This window comes from Bactrocera tryoni, chromosome 3, assembly GCF_016617805.1.
Source record: "Bactrocera tryoni isolate S06 chromosome 3, CSIRO_BtryS06_freeze2, whole genome shotgun sequence".
Classification (NCBI taxonomy): domain Eukaryota; kingdom Metazoa; phylum Arthropoda; class Insecta; order Diptera; family Tephritidae; genus Bactrocera; species Bactrocera tryoni.
In genome coordinates, this window is record NC_052501.1 from 45,634,904 (window position 1) to 45,659,351 (window position 24,448).

The window sequence follows — 24,448 nt, forward strand, 5'->3', positions numbered from 1 at the left end:
AGTGCGCTTCCAAAGTATTTAATAGATATACTATATACATTATATACGTACGTACATACATATCTATATATACAGTTGCAAACTGAGTCAATAAATCTGTCTTTTGTACGTTTTATTTCAAATAAAACTGATTTCCTTTGTCGTATTATATAATATGCACTAAACTACGCAATTTAAGGCTTATTACTGGGTGCCATTAATAATTTTAAAAATTCCTCCAAAATTCCCTAAATTCCGCATGAGACTTTCCAATACAGCGCGACAATTTATGTGATAAACCCGATATATCCTGACGCAAATTCGGTCAAACAATACTTTATACTACCGTTATGCGGCCAACTTGCTCGACTGCCCACTTTTTGCGCCCCCATTAACGGTTGTTTACGTAAGTGCATTGCCTCGGGGGCCAATATCACGGCTAATGGCTTTACGATTTGTTATTTTTAACACACCTGCTTTTTATACACACATACATATTTTTGTTTAACAAAGGCATGTAACAACTTCAAACATATGTATGTATGTACATATTTACTTGATGTAAAAGGCCCTGTCGGCATATCGAAACCATCAAAAACAACTTACAAAAGCGGTGGTTAAAGTTAGTTCCACGGAGTGGGCGGCTGCTAATACTGGTTAGGGGCTTTGTGGTGAAGCATTAATTTATTTTAAAAATCTTAAAAATCATTTCTCATATTATTTATAATCAATGCAGGCAGGCACAACCGTCTCACCCGCCCACCCGCTTGCACTTTTCAACTTTTTCAGGGGCATCGCACCTTATTCAGACACTTCATATGTCATAAGACAATAATAATTGCAGCAGCAGAAATACGTCGAACACACACACACATACAATATGTAAGAATCGAACAGTGGAGAAGATGCGAGTACATAAGTTATTAAAATGCCGGTTGGAGCATTTCCAGCTCGTAAATAAGCGCCGCAATGACAATGCCCAAAAATGAGGTATTAACATTTAATTACGTTGCTGTTGTGGCTTTGTGTTTGTGATAGGAAGATTTTAGCCAGCAATAAACACATATTTTTGCATACGTGTTTACATAAAAATAATAATAATATAAACAATGAAAAGATGTGCAAAATAAGTTGTGTTTGTCACGAATTCCGCATCGTTTATGAAACAAAGCATTAAAATTATGTTTTTTATATATTTCCTGTATTTTTTTATATTTTTTTTTGTTGTTGTTTACAAAAAGCAAAGATTTGTAAATAAAACCAGACTTTATAAATATTTTTATTGCTTTAATATCTATGCGATGTTTGGTGTGCGCTGGCGTATGAGCAACATTATAGATATGAAAAAATACTTGTTGGAATGTTGTTTTTTTTAACTGTTTAAATTTAGCAATATATTTATTATAAATTATTATACATACATTTGTTAGCCATGACCATATGTCCGTCTGTCCTTCTATGTATATACGATCTAGTCCTCAATTTTTGGCGATACCGATTTGAAATTTAGCATCTCTCCATCTCTCTTCTCTCACGAACGGACGATATCGGATCACTACAGCGTATAGCTGCCATACAAACTGAACAATTGGAATCAAGTGCTTTCATTATTGGAAGAGGGGGAAGAGTCAATTCCGCGCCCTTCCCAAACGAATCCTTTGTTCTATGGGCCCTTGAAAACTTCTAAGAAGATCCAACGTTTCCGAGCCACATTTTGTTTAGCGATGAGGCCCATTTCTGGCTCAATGAGTATGTAAACAAGCAAAATTGACGCATTTGGAACGAAGAGCAATTTAAAGACATTCAAGATTCATTCATAAAAAACAACGTTATCGCGCCATTATAACTGACAATTTGATGTCTGAAATTGGAGGTCGTTATATCGACGACATTTGGTTTCAACAAGACGCGCCATTTCTCACACATCGCATTAATAAATGGGTTTATTGAGAGAACACTTCGGTGAGCAGTCTAAAGTTTATGCGGACAATCTCGCTTAGATTCGGGCCTTGAAGCCAAATATGATAACGAAATAAATGAGAAAATAATATTTGCATATCTTTTCTAAATTCAAAAATAATTATTTAAAGCATTCATCAAACAATTGTTTGTTAGCTGAAGCCTGAAATTCAGGTTAATTTACTGTATACATAATTATAAATCTAAATCTTGGGTATTTCCCGCATTGTAAATATTTCACTACGTAAACAAAAATCATTTTACATTTGTAGATGCCTTTTTCAGAAAATTCTGTGAATTACATGAAAATCTTACGCTTGCCTCTCGATTTGTAATGAAATAGAATTTTACAAGAGCGAATAATTGGAAACGATACATGCTCTCAAAAACTCTTCACAATGCAACGCTTGCACTCGCTCTCAATTTATTTTTGTTTTTTAATTATTTTTATTAATTCATGCAATGCAAGTACTCAATGCTTTCTATTCATAAAACTGTAAATCTCAAGAAACGGGAATCGTTAGATTTTCCCATTTCAACGGCAAGTACGAGTATGAAATGAATGGGCCGCTATTCTCTTAATAAAATTACGAAATCGGCTGGGAAAATTTGTCACAAAGTGAAAGAAATTGCATTGAAGGCAAACACAAATGAGGGCATTAAATTTCAGAAAAAAAGTGAGAGTAGAGCAAAGTCAGACAGTCTTGATTGACATATCGTATATACCATATGTATGTACATAAGTATGTGTATATTATTATTAAATATATGGTATACATATGTACATATGTCTGAATATACATATGTATGTATGTGCCTTTAATCAATCAGTAAACAAATGTGCAATGCTCTTCGTAATAATTTAATATTAAAATGATGCCAATGAATTGTTGCTTTCATATTGTTGTTGTATTCTTAGGAGGCACGTCAACAAATAAATAATTGAAAATATTTTTTGTTTACATGAAATAAATTTCCCATGACTTTATAACAGTGTAGACGAAAAGGGGCAAGCTTTCATATGTCGAATTGACGTTTATTTCTTTCAATTGGCAAACTTTCAGGAACAAAAAAACCGCAATAACGGCGAAAACGTCACGCTGAAGGGGCGTGTGCTGTGACGTTCGCTGTCACGCGATTATTTTGCAAAGCAAAACGAAAAGGGACCGCAAATAAGTCAAAAACATAATAATAAATAAAAATGTCGAAAATATGTTTTTGAATTGATTTTAATTAAAAAAATACTATATTTATAAAGTCAACAACTCACTTAAAAATGCAATTTTTGCTTAACTTTTTCAATTTTGTATTGCCTTTTCAGCCTTTTTTCGTTATACATATGTATGTACAAATTTGTTAAATCAAATCACTTTTTTTGAATTTTGCACATTTCAATATTTACGCAAATACTTTTGCACACATTTTCAGACATTCATACACACACATACATAAGTAAGTACATACACACATACATATGTATATATGTATGTGTATAAATATTTTTTCTCATATTGACGTATTTAAATATCGGTCCTTTTGTAATTGTCATGCAAAAAAGTTTCAAAATTCATTCTTTTAAAAATTCATCCTAAAATAATTTCATCAGCGTTTGAACGCATTGTTTTTGTGTCAAAATTAAAAAAAATATAAATCACGTTATTCAGTTGAATAATTCTGTATTTTATTCTACATACATACATATGTATGTACATAAATATGTGTGTATGTATGTAATATTTCATAAATGCGCTAATAGCTGGGTCATGAAACTCATTTCGGCGGCAGCACATGCATTGATCACTTGAAATGAGAACTTGAGTAGCTGGAATGTGCAGTTATAATATATCGAGTATTCACATGTGTCTGCCAAAGCCCTCTTTTTCACGTGTATGGCCCAGCTGGCATTTGTCGCTGTTATTGTTTTTGTGGTCGCCAGCAAATCTCTTTATTGTATGGAATTAACACTTCGGCATGTGACATAGAATTAGACGATTAGCAATGCACCTTGCCATTAAGCACATAAGTACATACATAAGTATGTATGTAAGTATGTAAGTATGTGTATTTTGATAGTGTCCCTATGTAGATATGTGCATATACTAAATACTTTACTTGTGAAAAATTTTTAAGTACGCGTACTTACATACATACATATGTGGCAGTAAGTGTTAAATATATACTTAAATATACACACATGCATGTATGATTGTTCAATTATACTTACATATACAAATAAACAAGCTGACAAATTCACATCGTTGAAAAGAATTAACATTACTATGACAAAATTTTATTTTATTATTAAAATTAGATGCCACTTTTGTAATACAAATCGACCTCTACTTCGAAATAGTCCTTGTCCTTGATCTTGGCGATTTCTGCCAAGCTACCATTCTGGAAACAGGACAAATTCGCTTTGAGCCAGATACAAAGAATATAGCGAATGTGTAAGCCATTCGTTCTATTTCATTGATTTTATTTTTAACACGGCGTATTGTCCCGGTTGCGAGCTCATGCGAGTCTACTTTGCACAAAGCAAGTCCAACACGCTAATTTTACATCGTTGAAATTGGATCTCGATTAGATTCTTTTGACAGTATTATAAAACATACATACATATGTATGTATTTATAAAACAGTCACTTTTGGACGTTCACTGCGTTCATCGTAATCGGTAATCGCTTTACTTTTACGGAATTTGAATTACACTCTTCTGTCTCACAGGAATAATATTTTAACACTTAAAGCTTCTATAATGGGTCCTGGTATTTTGAAACACATGCTATAAAAATGGGTCTGTCCTATATAGGGATGCAAACGATGCATCGATGTTTCTGAAACATCGATGTTTTTGTCAAAAAGCATTGTGATTCTAAAAACATCGATGCATCGATGTTGCCTGGATCGATGTTTTATGTCGATGTTTTTTCAAATTTTACTCCACATCTTTGCAGCACTTTTTCTCGGTATTAATGCGAAAACATCAGTGTGTAAAGAGTTTCTTGACATACTGTATGTAAATAATTGCGTTAGACGTTTAAATATGTACATAATATTTCAGATTTTCAAAATGCTGCCTTCAAAATTAAAAAGCAAGGTCTGGAGCTTCTTTATAAGAAATTCAGATGCTTCCGCCACATGCAAACTATGCAACAAGAAATTAAAAACATCAGGTAACACGTCAAATCTTCGCTGTCACGCTGAGAATGAACATAAAAAGGTATTACTCGATCAAGTTGATAATGCAGAATGCTCCTCCAAAACTACGCCGCACTCGGAACCAAAACAGCGAACAATTTCTGAAATAATTAACATATCACCAACCGCTGGGACGACAGCATCAAGTGAGTTATCCGACAATAGTAATAAGAAGACTGCATGTATTGAATCGTCTCCAAGTACATGTACTTCGTCAGTACTGCAAAATAAATCGGATCAGTTGCCAGCGCTGATCCAACCTAATGTAAAAGACTTTTTTGAGCAGGTCAAAAGTATTTCTTGCCATGGCCCTAAATTAAGGAAAATTACAGAAGCAATTGTGAAATATACCTTATTATAATGGACAACAAGCCATTTTCCACTGTAGAAGGAAATGGTTTTCTGCAGATGATGAAAGAACTGGTTCCGCTTTTTAAAGTTTCAAGTAGAGAAACAATAAAATTACGAGTGGATGAAAAATATGAAACGCTGTCTTCAATTTTCAAAGAGTATATTCGTAAGTGTGACAGTTATTGCCTCCGTATGACATATGGACGGAGACAATGAATAATCTGTCGTTCCTTGGGTTAACAATTCATTTTTTGGACAATTTACGTTTGTTGAGTGGGACGTTGGAAGTAATCGAACTGCACGAAAGTCATACAGCAGCTTATTTAGAAGAAACTATGTTAAAACTTTTCAACGATTGGAACGTTTGCATAAATAAAGTTTCTGCTTGTGTAACTGATAATGATTCAACCATGACGAAATTAAATACAAGCTTGTTTGGCGAAAAAAAATAATACCCTGCTTCGCACACATGCTTAATTTGGTTGTAACGCAATCAATAGATAAGTCCACGCAAGTATCAGCTTTGATAAGACGCTATTGTAGTGGAGAAAGTGAACTGCAAAAAAACATGAATAAGAGATTTGACAAACTTGAATTTAATTCAGTTCTGGCGTTGGCTACTGTATTGGATCCGAGATTCAAATTTCTGCATTTTAAAGATTCACTGTCTAAAAACAAAACAGTTTTGTATTTAAATAATTTCATAAAGGATGCAAATAATGGCGTTAGTACGTCGGAATCTTCGGATCAGTGTGCAACAGAAAACCCGTTTGATATTTGGAGCCATCATAAACAGTTGGCCCAACAAAATATGAAATGTAAGTTTTCCAATTCATCTGCTATTACAACAACGGAAGTTGAAGTACAAATGTATCTTGGATCAGCTGTTGCTTCTATCAATCAGAATCCAACAGAAATGTGGGATGATATGAAAAATGTATTTCCTGAATTGTATAAAAAAGCTTCCAAATATTTATCCATTGTGGCCACTTCAGTCCCTAGTGAGCGACTGTTTTCTGAAGCTGGAGCATCGATCACACAGCAAAGAAATCGCTTGACAGGGAAAAGACTTTCCAAAGTGTTATTTTTAAATTCTGTTTTAAATAAATAATTTGTTGTTTGTTCAAAATCTATTTATATCTTTTATTTTTTGATAAAATTTTTTATTAATAAAAAAAAATGTTTTAATAGGTAGCTAAAATATATATCAATTAAAGGCGTACTACTGTATTTCACTTATTTATGGTTCTGAAATAAGCTTTTTATGCTCACTAATAAAAATACGTTAAAAAAGTTCAAAAATCCATCGATGTTTCAATGGCCGATGTTTTTGATTTCGGTGTTGTTTGAAGAAATATCGATACATCGAACCATCGATGTTTCATTTCACGATGTTTGCATCCCTAGTCCTATAACAATATTTGCCGAATCGTTTCCACTTTATCTGTGAATGTCCAGCTCTAACCCAATCCAGACACAGAATACTATTTATAACCCGATTCGCCTCATATACATTCGAAATTGACAAGGCAACTATACTTACAACTTATACTTGTGAAATATTTTTCCGTTAGCCGGTGTTAGAGTCTATTTCTTATGTATGCTGTCCATATACTACTTGTATTCATATCATCACCACATCATTAGTACAACAATCGAAAGGCATATAAATCCAAGATTGCAACCAACAAACCTTATATTAATATTTTTCTCTCTGGCTTATATGGACGATGCTACATACATACTTGTTAAGGATGTTATTATCTTTAAGGAAATTGTAAATATACATAATGTTGTCATGACTGGGTGTAGATAGTGCCTCCATTGCGAAATTAGGTGCTTAACTGTATTTGGGCCATTGCATAGCGGGTAGCAAGATGGGTCGCTCCTTGTTAGAAGATGAGAGTGGCTAAATATAGTATGGCCAAGCCTTAGGCGTATGTACGGCTTCAGGATGTTGCTTGCCGTGTTTGCAGGGTAAGTTGGAGTGATTCTCCTTGGGTTTATTCCAATGTAGTGATGGTTTTGCGATATGGATGAACTAAATTTTTATGTTTTAAACATTTACGCATTCCTTACCTTCTTCAACTCTTTTTCGCATATTTTTTCGAGAACTCATTTAAATACACTTCATTCAAAATATTTACATGGAGGAGCTGCTCAAATAAATAAACTTCAGCTAAATGAACCAAAACATATTTGTACTTGAAAAAATGCGCATCTTTATATTTTGACAGAAAATTGTCCCGAAACACTGTCTTCTTAGGAAAATATTTAAATTGTTATTTTAGCCATTATAATTAGAAATACGCTTATTTAATTTTGTTCAATTTTATACTAAAAATAGCTTTAAGTTTGCTGTCTGCAGAAATTGCAGGCTAATTTCAAAAATTGTCACTCTAAAGTACACACTTCCACTTGGCACTAAGTACATAAGTATGTGAAAAACAAACAAACAAGTATTCATAAATTAGGTTATCACTTCCAAGGAAGTATGAAAATCTGCAAACACAGAGCGCCGCCAAATAAATTGAGTGTATTTGAATATATAATATACAGCTACTTATAGCAGAATTGCTCGAAACTTGACGGGCGAGTGACAAAGATAAGGAGGCTAAAAATACATATGTGGGTGAGTTTTTATATATTATATATGTATGTATGTATGTCTATAGGTGCATATTTGATGTTGTATTATGGAACAACCACTTAAAAACGCCGGAACAAGCAACCAAACGACAATATATAGCGCTATGTATGTATATTAGCACACCACATTTGTTCTGAAATTAACTTCATAACAAAAACAAATAATGTAATAAACATAAATTAATCAGAAGCAATAATTTCTAAAAAGGAAGGCCGGTGGTAGCGTATACCTTTATATATATAAAATACATACATATATATAAATCTTATACATATAAATCTTCTGACCGTGTGTTTGTAATTGAACTGCTCCTAAACGGCTGGACCGATTTTGATGAAATTTTTTGTGTGTGTTTAAGGAGATTCGTGGATGGTTTAGATATACAATTTGGTCCACTAGAAAATGTTTTTTTAAATTAATTTTTCATTTGTAATTAATTGCTAATTTTGGAATGTTTTACATTGGATCCGATAGATTGCGCTACCATCGCAGCATCCAATATTCAAACCTTAAATTGGCGTAAACGTGCAATAAACAAAACGATGCCAAAGTAAAAGGCGACATCTGTTGACAAGTTTTCATAATGTGGACAGAGTTGTTCGTTCTTAAGTAATAAATTGGGTGATTCAATCTACAAACATATATGAATAAAAGAAAGTTGTGTTAGTTACAGCATTTATAACTGAAGAACGGCTAAACCGATTTGGCTGAAAATTGGTGGAGAAGTTGCTTAGAACCAGGGTAAGGACATAGGATACCTTTTATCTCTTAATGCCAAAATTTAGTACAACTCATCAATACAAAAATTATATTTAAATCATAAGCATTTGTTCAAAATTTATATTTGTAGGAATCATTTGAATATATGCGTTTAATTTTAAACAGATTCTTCCTCAAAAATAAAACTATTGCTAAGCATTTGGAATAGTAGAAAAGAACCAACACCAAATACGCAGTAAAATAGATTATAACTGGCTCTGTAATCAGTAGTTTAGAATGTATTATACCACGTGCATCCCAAAATACTGATATTATAACCTTTCCAGCTGACTTTTTCGTCTTTCCACGCCTGAGAACCCGTTCATCATGTGCAGTCCACTAGAATGACAGTCGATTGGACTTCAATGGGAAATGATGGAGTTATGTTTCTATTGTCACACACTGACGCAAAAATTTGGTTTTATTACGATTAAAGAGCACCCAAGCACTTCTGAGAATCAGTTATTCGTTGTTTTTGTTTGATTATGAACTTGCGAGGCACCCACTTTGCACAGAGCTTTCGCCTCTTTAAGCTTAGCAAATATCTTTTCATCGGTGGATTTCCCTGAGCCCAAATTCAACAGTATTTTCCCCATTTTTTTTTTAAACTATCGCAAGTTGCTTCATAAAAATGCTATATCTCATTAACTAATAATTATAATCCAACTAATAGAAATCATATAGATGGTAGTAATAGCATTATCTATGTATCAGCCACAGTGAAGCGTGGACTGGTCCTCTAGTATTATATATAATGTTTAAAGAAATTTTGAATTTCACAAGCGAGCTATAATGGGAAGCACCAGCAGAAAGTGATAATATAATATATACATACCTACAATACATGCCTTCAAAAATACACATTAGGGCGGGTCAATTTTTTCCAATAACATCGCGAATCCGGAATATGTTCCACGAATCATAATTATTCTACACGGGAGCCAAATCAATTAAGAAGTTACATGGGTTTACGGGTTTCAAAAATTCGAGAATTTTTATTGTCTTATTAAATTCTAAATAACCTCTAGAATATTGTCCCAAATTTTTCTAGTTAATCCGAGTAATACTTTCGGAGATACAGCCGTGAGAACTTGTGCGCTCGAGCCTAGCTAGGCTAAGTGCGCCGTCTTTAAACGCGTTTTCCCAAAACTTTTGAAGTCGGTTGGCAAGATTTCTCGAAAACTACTCGATCTTCATGAAATTTGACACAGGTCTTTGAGATACAATTCTTAAAGACTTGGGCGAAGAATTTTTTTCGATTATAACTATTGGAAAAACCAAATGTCGCGAAATTTTGACTGACATTTTCATTTTTTTTGTAAAAATGTCTGCCAAAAATCCAATTTTCAGTTTTTTTCCTTCGTCCAAGTTCTTTGTTAAGGTTTTTAATAAAACACGTATTTTTACACTTCAGATGATCTGAGAAGGAGTTATCCTGTCAACGCATATGCATTTTTTTTCCGAGGCTTCACCGGAAATGGCGACGTATGTTGGTAAAAATAAAAAATTCTAATAAAATATATCATTTTTTATATGAGAAAAAAATTTTTGGAAAATACTTTTTTTTTACCCGAGGAAGCCCATGTAACTCTTTAAGCAAAATTGTTTTCCCTTTCCCTACAAATCGACCCGCTCTAATATACATACATACATATATGTATGTATGTATATAATACTTTCTATTTTCTATTGTTTTTGTTATCGCAAAAATCGGAAGCAATTCACATATTATCTTGGAACAGCCGATAAGATAAGGCAAAGTAGATAGAAGCAATGCCAGGCAAAGTGCAGAAGAATTCTACGAATCGCTTGGACTATTAATCACAACACTATGTATTTATATACATATGTATGTATGTAAGCCAATATGTTCACTGAAAAGGGAGTGTGGAATCCAAAATCTAGAGATAGCAAATGTCAAAAGTCTGCGGAAAACGCGTAGTGGCACACAAATAGCACTTGTATATATGCGCGCTCAAGATGCTAAGGCCGCACTCAAACTGGGAAAAATAAAGATTGGGTGGTCGATCTGTCGCCTTCGAGAATACTCGCCTATTCCCAGGTGTTATAAGTGTTTCCATCTGGGTCACATGGCTCGTAAATGCTGCAGTTTGACAGACGGATCTTCCCTATGCACACGCTGTGGAACCGCAGGACACTTGGCAAAATCGTGTACAAACGCTCCGAGCTGCGTGCTCTGCAAAGGGGAGCACTCTGTATTGAGTACGACTTGCCCAAAGTACCTCGAGATGTGCTTGAGAATAGGAAGATTATAGCTTCAAACGGCGCTGCAACACAAACAAGCTATGTGAGTAGAGGAACGCCTCAAGGGGGGGTCCTCTCTCCGCTTCTATGGGTTGCAGCGCTGAACGAAATACTACTCCAACTAAACGGCGGAGGAGTGAAAGCAGTAGCGTATGCAGACGATATAGTGTTGTTGGTCTCAGGCATGTTTCCTTCAACAGTCAGCGAGATTATGGAAAGAGCACTTCGTAGGTTAAACCTATGGGCTAAAAACAATGGTCTAGGAGTTAACCCGAACAAAACAGAACTGATGCTATTCACTAGCAGAACCAAAATATCTCAGTTTCAACTTCCGGTACTAAACGGTACTACACTCACTCTATCCCCCACAGCTAAATACTTGGGGGTGGAGATTGACACCAAACTGTCCTGGAAAATAAATATAGAAAAAAGAATAAACAAAGCATACATGGCCTACTATACTTCTAAGAAAATCGTAAACAAGAATTGGGGCCTTAAACCAAGTATAATCATGTGGATGTATACGGCTGTCATAAGACCTATACTTACATATGGAGATCTGGTATGGTGGCCAGCGCTAAACAAACAATACAATATTAGAAAATTAAATGGAATACAAAGAGCAGCATGTGCGGGTGTTACGGGTGCAATCAGGTCATGTCCGACTGATGCGCTCAATGTGATCCTGCATCAACTACCAATGGACATTTTTATTCACAAAACAGCAGCTATTGCGGCGATAAGAATAAAAGAATTGGGAGGTTGGAATCTGCAGAACTACGGACATAGTGTAATTCTAAAGAAATTCACTATTAATAAATCAGACTACATTATCCCAAAGCTGGATTTCAATAGACACTTCCAGGTGAGGATACCATCTAGACGAGAATGGAGAAGAGGTTCAGTGGTAGAGGAAGATACCACCTCAATCTATACCGACGGGTCCAAAATGGACTGTGGAGTAGGCACAGGGGTATTCTCCGCTGATCTAGGCATATCCCTCTCTATACGTCTACCGAACTCGGCTAGCATCTTCCAAGCAGAAGTACTAGGCATAGAAAAAGCCTGCGAAGTTCTATTAGAAAACCACGGGAATATACATAAAGCAACTATATTTACGGACAGCCAGGCGGCCCTCCTGGCATTGTCTTCACCCATGACAATTTCCAGTACAGTTCACAACTGCAAGGGAGCACTAAGCTCAATAAAAGACAAGCTCCAGCTAAACTTGATCTGGGTTCCCGGCCACAGGAACATTTTCGGTAACGAAAAAGCAGACGAGTTGGCAAAGGCAGGAGCTTTCCTCAATGAATCCATGGCGGAGCTAATACCAAGCCCGCTAGGATCGATAAAAGGAGAGATCAATAAACAATTTCAGCAAATTGCAAACAACAGGTGGAAAAACATTACAAAATGCGTCATACTAAACAATTATGGCCAACATATGACAGGAAAAGAACCAATGACTTATTAAATAGGTCAAGAAAAAGTATTTACAGAATAACAGCTACCACAACAGGGCACTGGCCATTTGGGGAACATGCGTCCAAAATGGCTGCGGAGTAGCAGGGAACAAGGAAACAATCTTCCACTTTCTCTGCGAATGCCCAGCTCTAGCACAGGTCCGACACAAAACACTCGGAATCCACCAAGCACCAAACCTTGAATGGATTTCCACCAAAAGCATATCGGACATAAGTAGTTTCATCGAAACCTCAAAATGGTTTGAGAGAGAAGGTGAAACGTAATAGCAGATACAGGAGGTTCTACGAATAGTGTATCAAAATGGCACATCAAGTGCTAATTGAGCCCGGTACTCCTACCTACCCACCTACCTCGAGATGACGAAATCTCTAAGTAAATGAGGATACTACAGCTGAATCTAAACCATTGCGCAGCAGCACAAGACCTGCTAGATCAGACAATCATAGAGGAGAACATCGATGTCGCCATGCTAAGTGAACAATACTCCCAGCGTCCGAAAAGCACATGGATTGCAGACAAATCTGGGAAGGCAGCAATATGGTCCTGTAAAGGGCAACCTTTTAAGACCTGCTCCAGGGAAGCCCACAATTGCTTTACTTGGGCGAATATTCAGGGGATTTATTTTGTAAGTTGCTATGCCCGTCCCAGCGCAGCTATCACAGAATTCGAAGATTTCCTCTTAAGGCTGTCTTTAGAAACCAGAGGAAAAACACCTATAATAATAGCGGGTGATTTTAATGCTTGGTCAAGTGCATGGGGCAGCAGATGCACAAACCACCGCGGGCGGCTAATTCATGAATATCTGAGTCAAACGCACTTAACAATAATGAACACCGGAACTCGAAACACTTACCAAAAAGGCAATAAAGGATCAATAATTGACATTATGTTTGCAAACGATTCGCTGAGTAGGCACATTAAGTGGGCGGTGTCTGACATATACACAAACAGCGATCATATGGCAATTATAGCACAAATCTCGTATTCCCGAGAGCAGGAACTTCTTAGCAGAGACACCTCCCGAAAGCGAAGCTGGAAGCAACAAGAGTTCGACCCAGACCTGTTTGAGCTGGTCTGGAGCGCATCAAAGGCATCAGGTGAGAGCGCCACCCAATTGGTGGCAGCAGTGCGAAAAGAACTGATCGCAGCATGCGATGCAACAATGCGCAGAACATCACATCACAACAAGCGGCAGCCTGTATATTGGTGGAATGAGGAAATTTCCACGCTGAGAAAGCTTTGCCACTCAGCTAGACGGCGTCTACAGCGTAACCGTGGGGAAACGAACGAAAATCGTCTTAGGGAAGAATTTAAAAGCCACAAGAAGTTTCTTAAGTCGGCAATTACCCGAAGCAAAAAATCATGTTTTGAAAAGCTATGCGAGGAAGCAAACATTGACCCTTGGGGTACTGCTTACAAAATCTGTATGTCCAGATTTAAAAACAAGCAGCAGCAACCTAAAGACGCCTCTTTTATGGGAAAAGTCGTCGGAACATTATTCCCGAAACATGACCGAATTTCATATGCCAAGCGACGAAACGAAGCTGCAGAGTCACCCCCATTAGTCACGGAAGACGAACTACTGGCAATAGTAAAGAAAATCAAAAACACCAAAGCGCCCGGATTGGATGGCATACCAAACAGAGCTCTGAAGGAAGCCATAAGCTCAAAACCTCTAGTATTCGCTAAAATGTACAACGCTTGTATAAAGGAAGAGTTGTTCCCCGACTCGTGGAAAGCACAGCGTTTGGTTCTCCTCCCAAAACCAAAGAAACCTGAAGAACCTTTATCGCACCGACCTCTGTGTATGCTAGATACAAAGGGCAAAGTGTACGAAAATATAAAAAGAAACCTCTTGGAGCTAGCAATCCAAAAAGCCGGCGGATTATCAGAGAGACAATACGGCTTTATAAGAAAGAGATCCACTATTGACGCACTACGAGAAGTCGTCGATACTGCGAAATGTGCAGTAAGTGGCAAAAGATGGAAAGGTGGCACAAAAAAGTACTGCGCGCTGATTACCCTGGATGTCAAGAATGCGTTCAACTCGGCAAAATGGGCAGACATAATCAAAGCCCTGGATGAAATACGGGCCCCTGAATACCTCATAAACATAATAATGAGCTATTTTAAAAACAGAAGGCTGATTTTTGATACGGACGAAGGCACCAAGGGTCAGTGTTAGGCCCACTATTATGGAACCTTATGTATGACGGGGTGCTAAGAAGACAGCAACCAGCAGACGTTAAACTAGTAGCTTATGCGGATGATCTCATGGTCGTAGCAGTGGCCAAACATTTAGCCGACCTGAAAAATAAATGTAACGAGTGCTTAAATGGCCTACGCCAATGGTTCTCTTCTGTGAGTCTGAAACTGGCGGAGGAAAAAACAGAAGTTTTACTCATAAGCACTAGGAAGATAGAAGAACGAATAGAGCTCACCATAGGGGAATGCCAGATTACTTCGCAGCCGCAACTGAAGTATCTGGGAGTAATATTGGATTCCAAATTAAAACTTAAAGAACACCTGGAGTATTCTTCCGCGAAGGCAAACAAAATTTATAATGCCCTATCAAGAATGATGACCAATAGAGGCTGTGTGCGTTCCAGCCGGCGATTCTTAATAGCGAAGGCAATGAGTTCCGTAATACTTTATGCGGCACCAGTATGGATACAGGCAATGGATATAAAATCGTAAATAAAACAAATAAATAAACAAATAATTACAGTGCATAGGCTTTCTGCAATTCGGGTAATAAGTGCTTTCCGGACTATATCAACCGACGCTGCTGAAGTATTAGCCAGCATGCCGCCCATTGACATCCAGGGAGATGAACTCGAGCGTTTATATCAGCTTTCAACGCCTAAAACAGAATTGGCAAGGACAGAGGAGAGAAACAAGAGCACTAAAATGTGGCAGGAGCGGTGGAATTCCTCAACCAAAGGGCGCTGGACTCATCGACTTATACCGGACATCCACTCGTGGATAGAGAGACGACATGGGGATCTAGACTACAATCTGACCCAAATACCTACTATTTTATTGCCCTCGATTTTCGAATACAAGGGAAAAGCTAAAAACCACACTCGGTGTTAGTTTTACAGTCAATAATTTAACGACACTCATGTGTCAGTCGACTGATAAATGGAAAGCTCTCAGCGAAGCGTCAGCATCCATAATGACACAACTGAGACTTCTTGAACAAATTAGGCGTCCGTCAGTCCGTACGATAGATGAGACTTAAATGTCCTGTCCCTCCCACGAAGTAATACTTAATCGGTGGTCCCGTGGGAGAGTCTTGAGTTGGGAGTAGGTTAGGTTTAGCGGATTAAAGTTCCGCACTCCGGCTTTCGATGCTTCCCCCTACTATAAAAAAAAAAAAAGTCAATATGTTCACAACTTACGTCGAATCGATTGTCACATGTGGACTGCCAAATTATATTTTCGTCGAAATTATTTTTACCACCTCTACAAATAAAAATAGTTCACCCAAATATACAATCAAGAGACTTTGCCCAAATGTACAACTATATATGTATATTTCGCTGTCTTCATAATTTTTTTTTTGCTTTACGTTAATTCAATAGAAATTATTTTATTTACAGCTCGATTAATTGGAACACACACATTCTAACACATACAAACAAAAATGTTGTTGCGGCGTCTGATCTGCAGGCCTCCGGCTCCACCATCGTCTTCTTTGCCATCGTATTTGTGGGCGTCGCGACGTGTACGTCACGCTGGAAATCACGCGCCCTGTAGACGGTCAAGTGGGTGAGTAAGCGCGAATATTCTTTCTGCTAATTTTATGTTCACCTTGAAAATTTGCAGTCATGCCTGCTTAGGAGGAAATATATTTATGTTGTTATTTTACCTACACACTATACGTATGGTACTAAGTGCAATGGTAGGGACTTTCACTTTCATTACTTTCGTTACTCATGTGCTAATGATAAACGCTCTATTAAGTATTACTAAATGCCTTCTATGCACTCGAGCGGACTTTGGTGCTGCGAGTACAGATTTCAAGTGCAAAAAGTAAAAGAGATACAAATTGTGATGTGCCACATTTGTGGCACATTCTGGTTAAGAGAAAATAGGTCAAAGTACTTAGCAGATGTATTATTACCGCTATTTATAAATGTAGCGGTATTGGTTTACACACTCGAAAGAAAATATGTCAATATAAGTTGGTATCTCTTTAAATTTGACAAGAAGTTTTGGTGAGGTTCTTTTCAATTATGAGATACTAAGGACATCTTAGTAAAAGACCCCACATCTATCAAGTGTTACAGGGCCTCAGGACCGTCGATCCTTGTCGATCGTAGATGGAAATCATTATCGTTTGTGATTTTCTTTAGCTTTATAACCATCGTGTATTTCATTGAATCTCAATCACTTTGTGGCATAGCAACGACGTTGCACCCAATGGCTTCATTTTGATCCTTCAAATCAAGAACAAACTAGTTGGTCGTACAAGTTTCGGTGTTTCGGTAATAAAATTTTCCATTGTTACGTCCAAGATATGAATATCAAAACTCGTATCTGCCGTAATACTGCGCGATCGTTCCCAGCGATCCTATAGTCTTCACTTAAGATTAAAGGTTAAGGTTAAAGGATAGCTTCTTCTTCTTCTTAATTGGCGTAGACACCGCTTACGCGATTATAGCCGAGTTAAAACAGCGCGCCAGTCGTTTCTTCTTTTCGCCGTGGCCAACGCGCAAAGGACCATAAATTTTTCGCAGAACTTTTCTCTCGAAAACTCGCAACGTCGACTCATCAGTTGTTGACATCGTCCAAGCATCTGCACCATATAGCAGGACGGGAATTATGAGTGACTTATAGTGGTTGGTTTTTGTTTGTCGAGAGAGGACTTTGCTTCTCAATTGCCTACTCAGTCCGTCAAGATAGACCAAATTATCAACGACTTCAAAGTTTTGACTGTCAACAGTGACGTGAGTGCCAAGTCGCGAGTGCGACGACTGTTTGTTTGATGCCAGGAGATATTTCTTCTTGCCCTCGTTCACTGCCAGACCCATTTGTTAGATTTTGTTTTGGATAGCTCCTATCGGTAAATATCGTTCAATTTTGTTATTCTACTACAAAAATATAATACAAATATGATAGTATATTTCTTGCATTCTAAATCGTGGGTTGTTATACGCTGAACAAAGTCCTTTAAGTTTATAAATACTATACGCTTTCGGAGATCTTATAAAACATATACATATGTACATTTTGGCAAAAGCTTGTTCAAAAATATGTATTTTTCTAAGCTGTTAGGACTGTCCTTAATTACTATGCCAAATATGAGCGCAATGATAATGCACCATCGTATGGAGCCACAATTGCTGTTTCGTGGAACCCCTTTTCAAAATATCGAAGAGATAAAACAAAATTTGCTGAACGATCTAAAGGCCATCCCAAAAAGTGTTTCCGAGGACTGGAAAAATCTTTGGGAAAAGTTTATTACATCTGGTAGGGATAACTTTAAAGCCGATAAAATAAACATTGATAAATCATTAAATATTTTTTCTTTTATTTACAATTTCCAGCGACTTTTTTGTCACAATGTATGTACATATGTAAATCATCAGAGTGACAGGCTGAGTCAATTTAGAATTTCCGTTTGTTAGTCAATAGGTCTGTCTGTAGTTGAACTTGTCTCACAGATGTTGAGTTATCAATCTGCACAGTTGCTTTTCCCTCCAAGAAACTGCTTGCTTGTCGGAACCGCCGATATCGGACCATTTTAGCGTGTAGCTCCCTTAAAAACTGAGGATCCAAATCAAGTTTTTGTATGGAAAAATCTATCATTTGAAAAGGTATCTTTTGGAAATTTGGAATAAATTATTGTTCAAGACAACGCTATAATCTCCAAACAAATTATTCAGATCGGATCACTATAGCATACAGCGGCCATTCTAATTTTACGTTTAAAACGCAGACCTTGTATGGAAAACTTTATCATTCAACAAGATATCTTCACGAAATTTGGCATGAATTAATGACAAAGGTAGCGTTTTATTTTCTGAAGAATTTTTTCAAATCGGACTACATTAAAATATAACTGCCATACAAACTGAACGATCAAAATCAAGTTAAAAGTAAAACGCAGTTTCCCAATTTTTATCGCAAGAACTACTGCATCGTGTTGCAACTAATAACTGTTTAGATAACAGTTAGTACCAAGTTTTCCGACACCAAATTGTTTCACTTTAATTCATTTGGGTTTATTTTTAGTGGAAATCCTAACTATTATGACAGCAATCCACTTTAATGGACTCTCGTATGTTTACACATAACGTATACTTACATACATATGTACATAGCTCCAGCACTAATGGCAAAAGCCCCTGAAACTCTGCAATAAATGTAGGGTTTTTATGTACTCACTTTTGGTCCATTAAGATCACACACTACTCGCATGCTCGATGGGTTTAGTAGTGTTTTTCCACAAATTCATTCACGTACCACGCTTACTAAAGTTGTCGATAACCCTGCGAATACATTGCGACTATATCAAATTTAGGTATATTTCCAATGTCATTGACTCACTCATACATATTTCATTCCGGTCTAGACAGCTCAAGTATGCAACATGTCAACGAATGTAGAAATTAATTAATGTCAAACAATTACAACGGATTCACCAGTTATTGGAGAATATCCAAGCATACTCATATGTGTGCGTGCTTATAAGCAAACCGCTAACCCATTTTGATAAGCCAGCAGCTAAGCTGGGGGCGCTGAACAAATTGGTGTGTAAATTTGCATCAGCCATTGCTACTACCGTATTAACTGTGTGTTATAAATAGAAGAAGAGAAAATCGAAAAAAATGTTCTGTGTTTGTAATATCAAAATAGAACTGTTATAACAAATCCATGCTCTTTAGCGCGCTACGCAATTATCCGATTTTACTGTGGAGATAAGCAAAATAAACGAATTTCACAGATTGCTTATGCAATTTATTTTGCGCATACGCCCTGGAGTCATCTGAACAGGTGCTTATAAAGTTATTTACTATGTGCATATACTATATATTATATATATGAAATTAGAATACAGTGCGCAATAACTGGAAGCATGAATATAAATAAATTTAGGTGGAAATTATTTTACGTATATAATGTATTGTTAATACTTATTAGAAATGCTGACCTGGTTGAGAAAATCTGTATAAGCACTGTAAGGGGCCAATTAAGGATTTTTATAAAATCGATAAAATCTTTTTGGCGTAAAGAGTACTTTAAGGTCCTTGTCGTCGCGGTTTTTAACCTGCGGATCACCTAACAAATAAAAAAGACAAATTCTTAATACAAATGTCATATTTAACAACAAAACGGGAAAAATTTATGAAATGGAGGCTGCTCAAAAATAAGTCGATTTTTTACTAATTTTTTAACTTTTTCGATTATTTCATTTTATAAAATTTCTTTTTTTTTTAGTAGAGGGATATTTAAAGAATATTCATTACAAGCTTTAGAAAAATCTTTTAAGGTTGGGTTACGTTATGAAGTCGATCTTAACAGGAATCTCACTTTGACAGCTTAAAACGCTTGCCCGTTCTGGGTAAGGAGTAAGGGTCTTAAAAAGCGCAAATTTATTGATATAGCTAATATCACTTTTGCCAAAGGTAATGCTGCTGAGATGGTGCAACCTCAGACTTGCAAAGGCTGGACAATAGAAAAGAAAGTGCCTAGATGTTTCCACCTCACCCTTCTCCATACAACTTTGGTAACTTGCGCCAGATAACACTTTTAGTCTATTGGACATTGTAATAACCACAACGATTGCAGCAAGATGAACTTTGCTAAGGGCAAGATCCTTTCAGGAAGGTTTTTGAATGTCGAAACTATTAAAATATAGGAACAAATTGGACTAGAATAGTCCCTAAATGAAACTATAAATATATATATTATGAAATAAATAATATAATTTAATTTTTTTCGGTCCATAATTACATGCTTAATCTCCTATGAGCATAGGCGCCCTCTTTTAAATGTATAATCTGAAGATTAACTCAATAAGCGACATTTTTTGTAAACCAAATATGTGTTTATAAACCCTGAAAAAAAAAAAGAATTGCAATGACTTTCTTTACTCCCGGCATAAATTCTCAAAGTTATTCGTTTTTTACGGCTCTAGCTGACCGAACGCCTTGAGTGCTATACGATATTGTATAAATTTATTTAGATCAGCCTCCATCTTAGTCACATGTTATGACACATCTGTTATCTTTGATTTGCTTTAATATTTATTTTTTATAGAGTGAATAATGCTACCCCACGTAACGTAATAGAAAACCTTTCTCACCTTACGCAAAGGTGCCGTCGTGAATAATGCGCCAACAATGATTCACTTAGATATGCAATGGAAAAGTGTAATCTCTGCTAAGATATTATGTATGTTTATCAAAAATTGGAAATTGGTGTGATAAGCATACTTAAATACATACCTACAAGTATGAATAAATAATTCATATTTTAATCAGAAAATACACCTGGCGATTTGACTTATGGTCACCGCTGGAAAAACCTATGACGTGAAAGTTATTGAATCATAAATGAAAACATAAATATATTATAACATGAAATGTGAATGTGAATGCGAATGTGAATATGAATGTGTGCGAGTTCCTTATAACGGGTGATCCTGGAAAGACTTACGCCTGAACAACGTTTACACATCTTTAAACTTTAATACGAAAATTCACGTTCTGTAAAGAATGTGTTTCGCGCGCTTCGCTCAATTTATGGTCAACATAATCGATCTACTGAGCGTACTATTGGCATCACCACCACCCACCCAGCATTAATTATTGGATAATATTCGACCGAATAGGACACGTCCAGCATGGACGTGAAGAAAATATAGTAGTCGTAGCTGAGAGTGTACACGAAAAGTGTGGAGAGTTGATTCGGCGTCGTTCGCAGCAACTCGAACTGACGTGTGGAACAACTTGGCGCATTTTGCGTCGAGATCTTAAATGAAAAGAGTACAAAATACCGTTTCGCTTTATGGGCTCTATGGGTTCCAAGAATAAACGAGGTTTTCTAGCCAAATTTTGTTCAGCGATGAGGCCCATTTCTAGCTCAATGGGTATGTAAACAAGAAAAATTGCCGCATTTAGGACAAAGAGCAACCTCAAGAGATCCAAGAGCTGCTATTTTATCCAAAAAAAACAACTATTTGGTGCGGCTTGCGGGTTGGTGGAATCATCGGTCCATATTACTTCGAAAATGATGCCAATGAGAACGAAACCGTCATCACCCCTTGATAATCGTCTATTGAATACCTGAAATTGAAGCTCGTGATCTCGGCGACAATTGTTTTCAACAAGACGGCGCCAGTTCCCACACATCGCTTCTATCAATGGATTGATTGAGAGTAAACTTCGGTTAGCCGATAATTTCACTAAGATCGTGTGATATCACACCGTTAGACTCTTTCCTGTGTGGAAATGTAAATGTATAATCTAAAGTGTATGCGGACAATCCCGCTTCGACTCACACCTTGGAGCGTGTCATTCGCCAGTTACCAGTCGAAATGCTCGAACGAGTCTTCGAAAATTAGACTCAACGAATGGACCATTTAAAACGTAGCCGCGGCCAACATTTGAAATTAAAAAAAAAATAAATGCCAAAGAATGTCCTTTCCATATTAAACATTCGTCAGTAAATTTGAAGTTTCTCGGTTCTTTATTTAAAAAAGTAGGGAATCTTGAAGTTAAACACCCTTTACATACATATATCATTTAATTAATTACACTCCAAAGTTCACAAGAGAGGAAAATATACAGAAGGAACATGATATGTATAATTATATGAATAATACTCCATTAAATTATTCGAAAGTATTTATTTATGATATATTTTATGTATCCATCATAATTTTTGACCATCTGACTGGTTCACACTATATAACTTAGCAACTTTCAGCCGTTGCCTAAACTTAATTACATGCTGAATTACTCAACAAAAAGTAATAGTGATGAACAAATAAAAAAAAAACAAGTAAGGAGGGGCTAAATTCGGTTGCAACCGATCATTTTATACTCTAGCAACTTGCAGGGATCAAAGTCAGTTAAATACCTTAGGGCGAGTACAAGAGGATCGGAATCCAAGCAATTTTATAGATGTACACATATGTATATGTATATACACATCATATATTGCCCAACATATTCGGCATAAGATTCTTTAGAAAAACGAAAATCATTATTAGGGTTTTCACAAGTCTCATAAAGTTATAAGTTATAACGATTCGAAAACATACACATTTTCATTGAGATAATTCAAATATTGAACGATATTTTCAGTCAAAAGTCAACAATAGACACTGGAGTCCACATTTCCGGTATTTGGAGACTTGATCAGTTTTGGAGAGATTTGGGAAATTTTGTCCTAAAGTGCCATTCTTTAGAGGAATTATAAGTGCAAATTTGTATCCCTTTCTATTATTTACATCTTGTTTTTTACACTGGAAAGTAAAAGAATCAAAAGGAATCTAAAGCTGTGTTATATGGGAAGTAGGCGTAGTTGCGGTCCGATTTCGCCCGTTTTCACACTGTGACATAAGAATGTAAGAAGGATACCGCGTACCGAGATATTGGATTTCACCAAAAAGTGGGCGGTGCCACTCCCATCATCCCGTGGTTATCACGACTCCTATAAAGCGTTCTCATATCATCTCGGGTATAAAACTTTATATCTCTGTCGTATTTAGTTATTGATTAATTGCGCTTTTAATAGTTTTTAACACTACCGTTGTATTGGCAGTGAGCGGGGTATACCTTCCGATTTCAACCATTTTCACACTAGGAGTTCACATAATATTCGCGCTTAGCTAATTTAGTTGTTATTCCTTTAGTAATTTTAGAGGGCGGGGCCACACCCACTTTTTTAATTTGTTTTTACCTAGAGGTGCCTTTTGCTCCTACGATCTCCTGTGCCTAAGTACAGTTTTATTTCTTAATTCGTTTAATGGCGTCCGGAAAGTAATAGGACTGAGGCGATTTAAAAAAATTTATTGAACCAATCGTTAAAATTCTTTAAAAACTTTCATAATAGGCTCCTTCTGCGTCGATGCAGTGCTACCAGCGCGATTTCCAAGCATTGAAGGCGTCACGGAAGACATTCTCCGGAATAGCCTTGAGAGCCGAAGTGCATTCTAGTTGGATCCCCTCTGTAGTAAGCCTGCTTGATCATATCAAACGTCTCTGTCGCAGATTTACCGAGTTTCAAACAGAATTTAATCGCATACGTCTGCTGCATTTCGGCTTGCACCACTCGAAGAAGCACGTCGGGCGAAAATGTTTGTCCTGACTCTCCAGGTGGTCGATCTGCTCGTTCGTTAGCTAGGAACGCCCTCTACCGAATCCAGTCGGTGTGTACACGCTCTGAAGTACAGATGCGGCTGAAGAAAATCAGTCCTATTATTTTCCGGACAAACCCTGCACTTATTGCACAGTATAGGTTTTCGTTTGATGGCGTCCAGTATGCGTGGCAGTAGTCCGATTACGCCCATCTACGAACTCGTAGTTTTTTTGTACTAAGGAACGTTTTGGTATCGGTTGCCAGTTTTCCTTTTTTCGCTTTCCAAAATATTTCCGAACTGAAGACTTCGTGAATAATTTCCAAAAGCTTTCATGAAGCGCTTCACATTTATCACACTTTTGACATACTATACTTAAATGCGTTATACATTTTTTGAAATTAAATTAAAGCATATTTTGGAAACTATACTATAAGTAAAAAATTTGTCCCGCCAATAAAGCGCTGAAACTGGTTTATCATTCA

The 24,448-nt window shown here is 36.6% G+C and overlaps 1 protein-coding gene across 2 annotated transcripts in view; it reads left to right on the plus strand.

Annotated features, from left to right (window-relative positions):
• LOC120769991 (electron transfer flavoprotein beta subunit lysine methyltransferase) overlaps positions 1–24,448 on the plus strand; it is a 110,578-nt gene that overhangs the window by 53,193 nt on the left and 32,937 nt on the right. For both annotated transcript variants that reach the window (XM_040097074.1, XM_040097075.1), the window contains exon 2: positions 16,252–16,420. In XM_040097074.1, coding sequence (XP_039953008.1) covers positions 16,296–16,420 — 125 coding nt within the window. In that variant the 5' untranslated portion in view covers positions 16,252–16,295. The remainder of the gene's footprint in view (positions 1–16,251; positions 16,421–24,448) is intronic.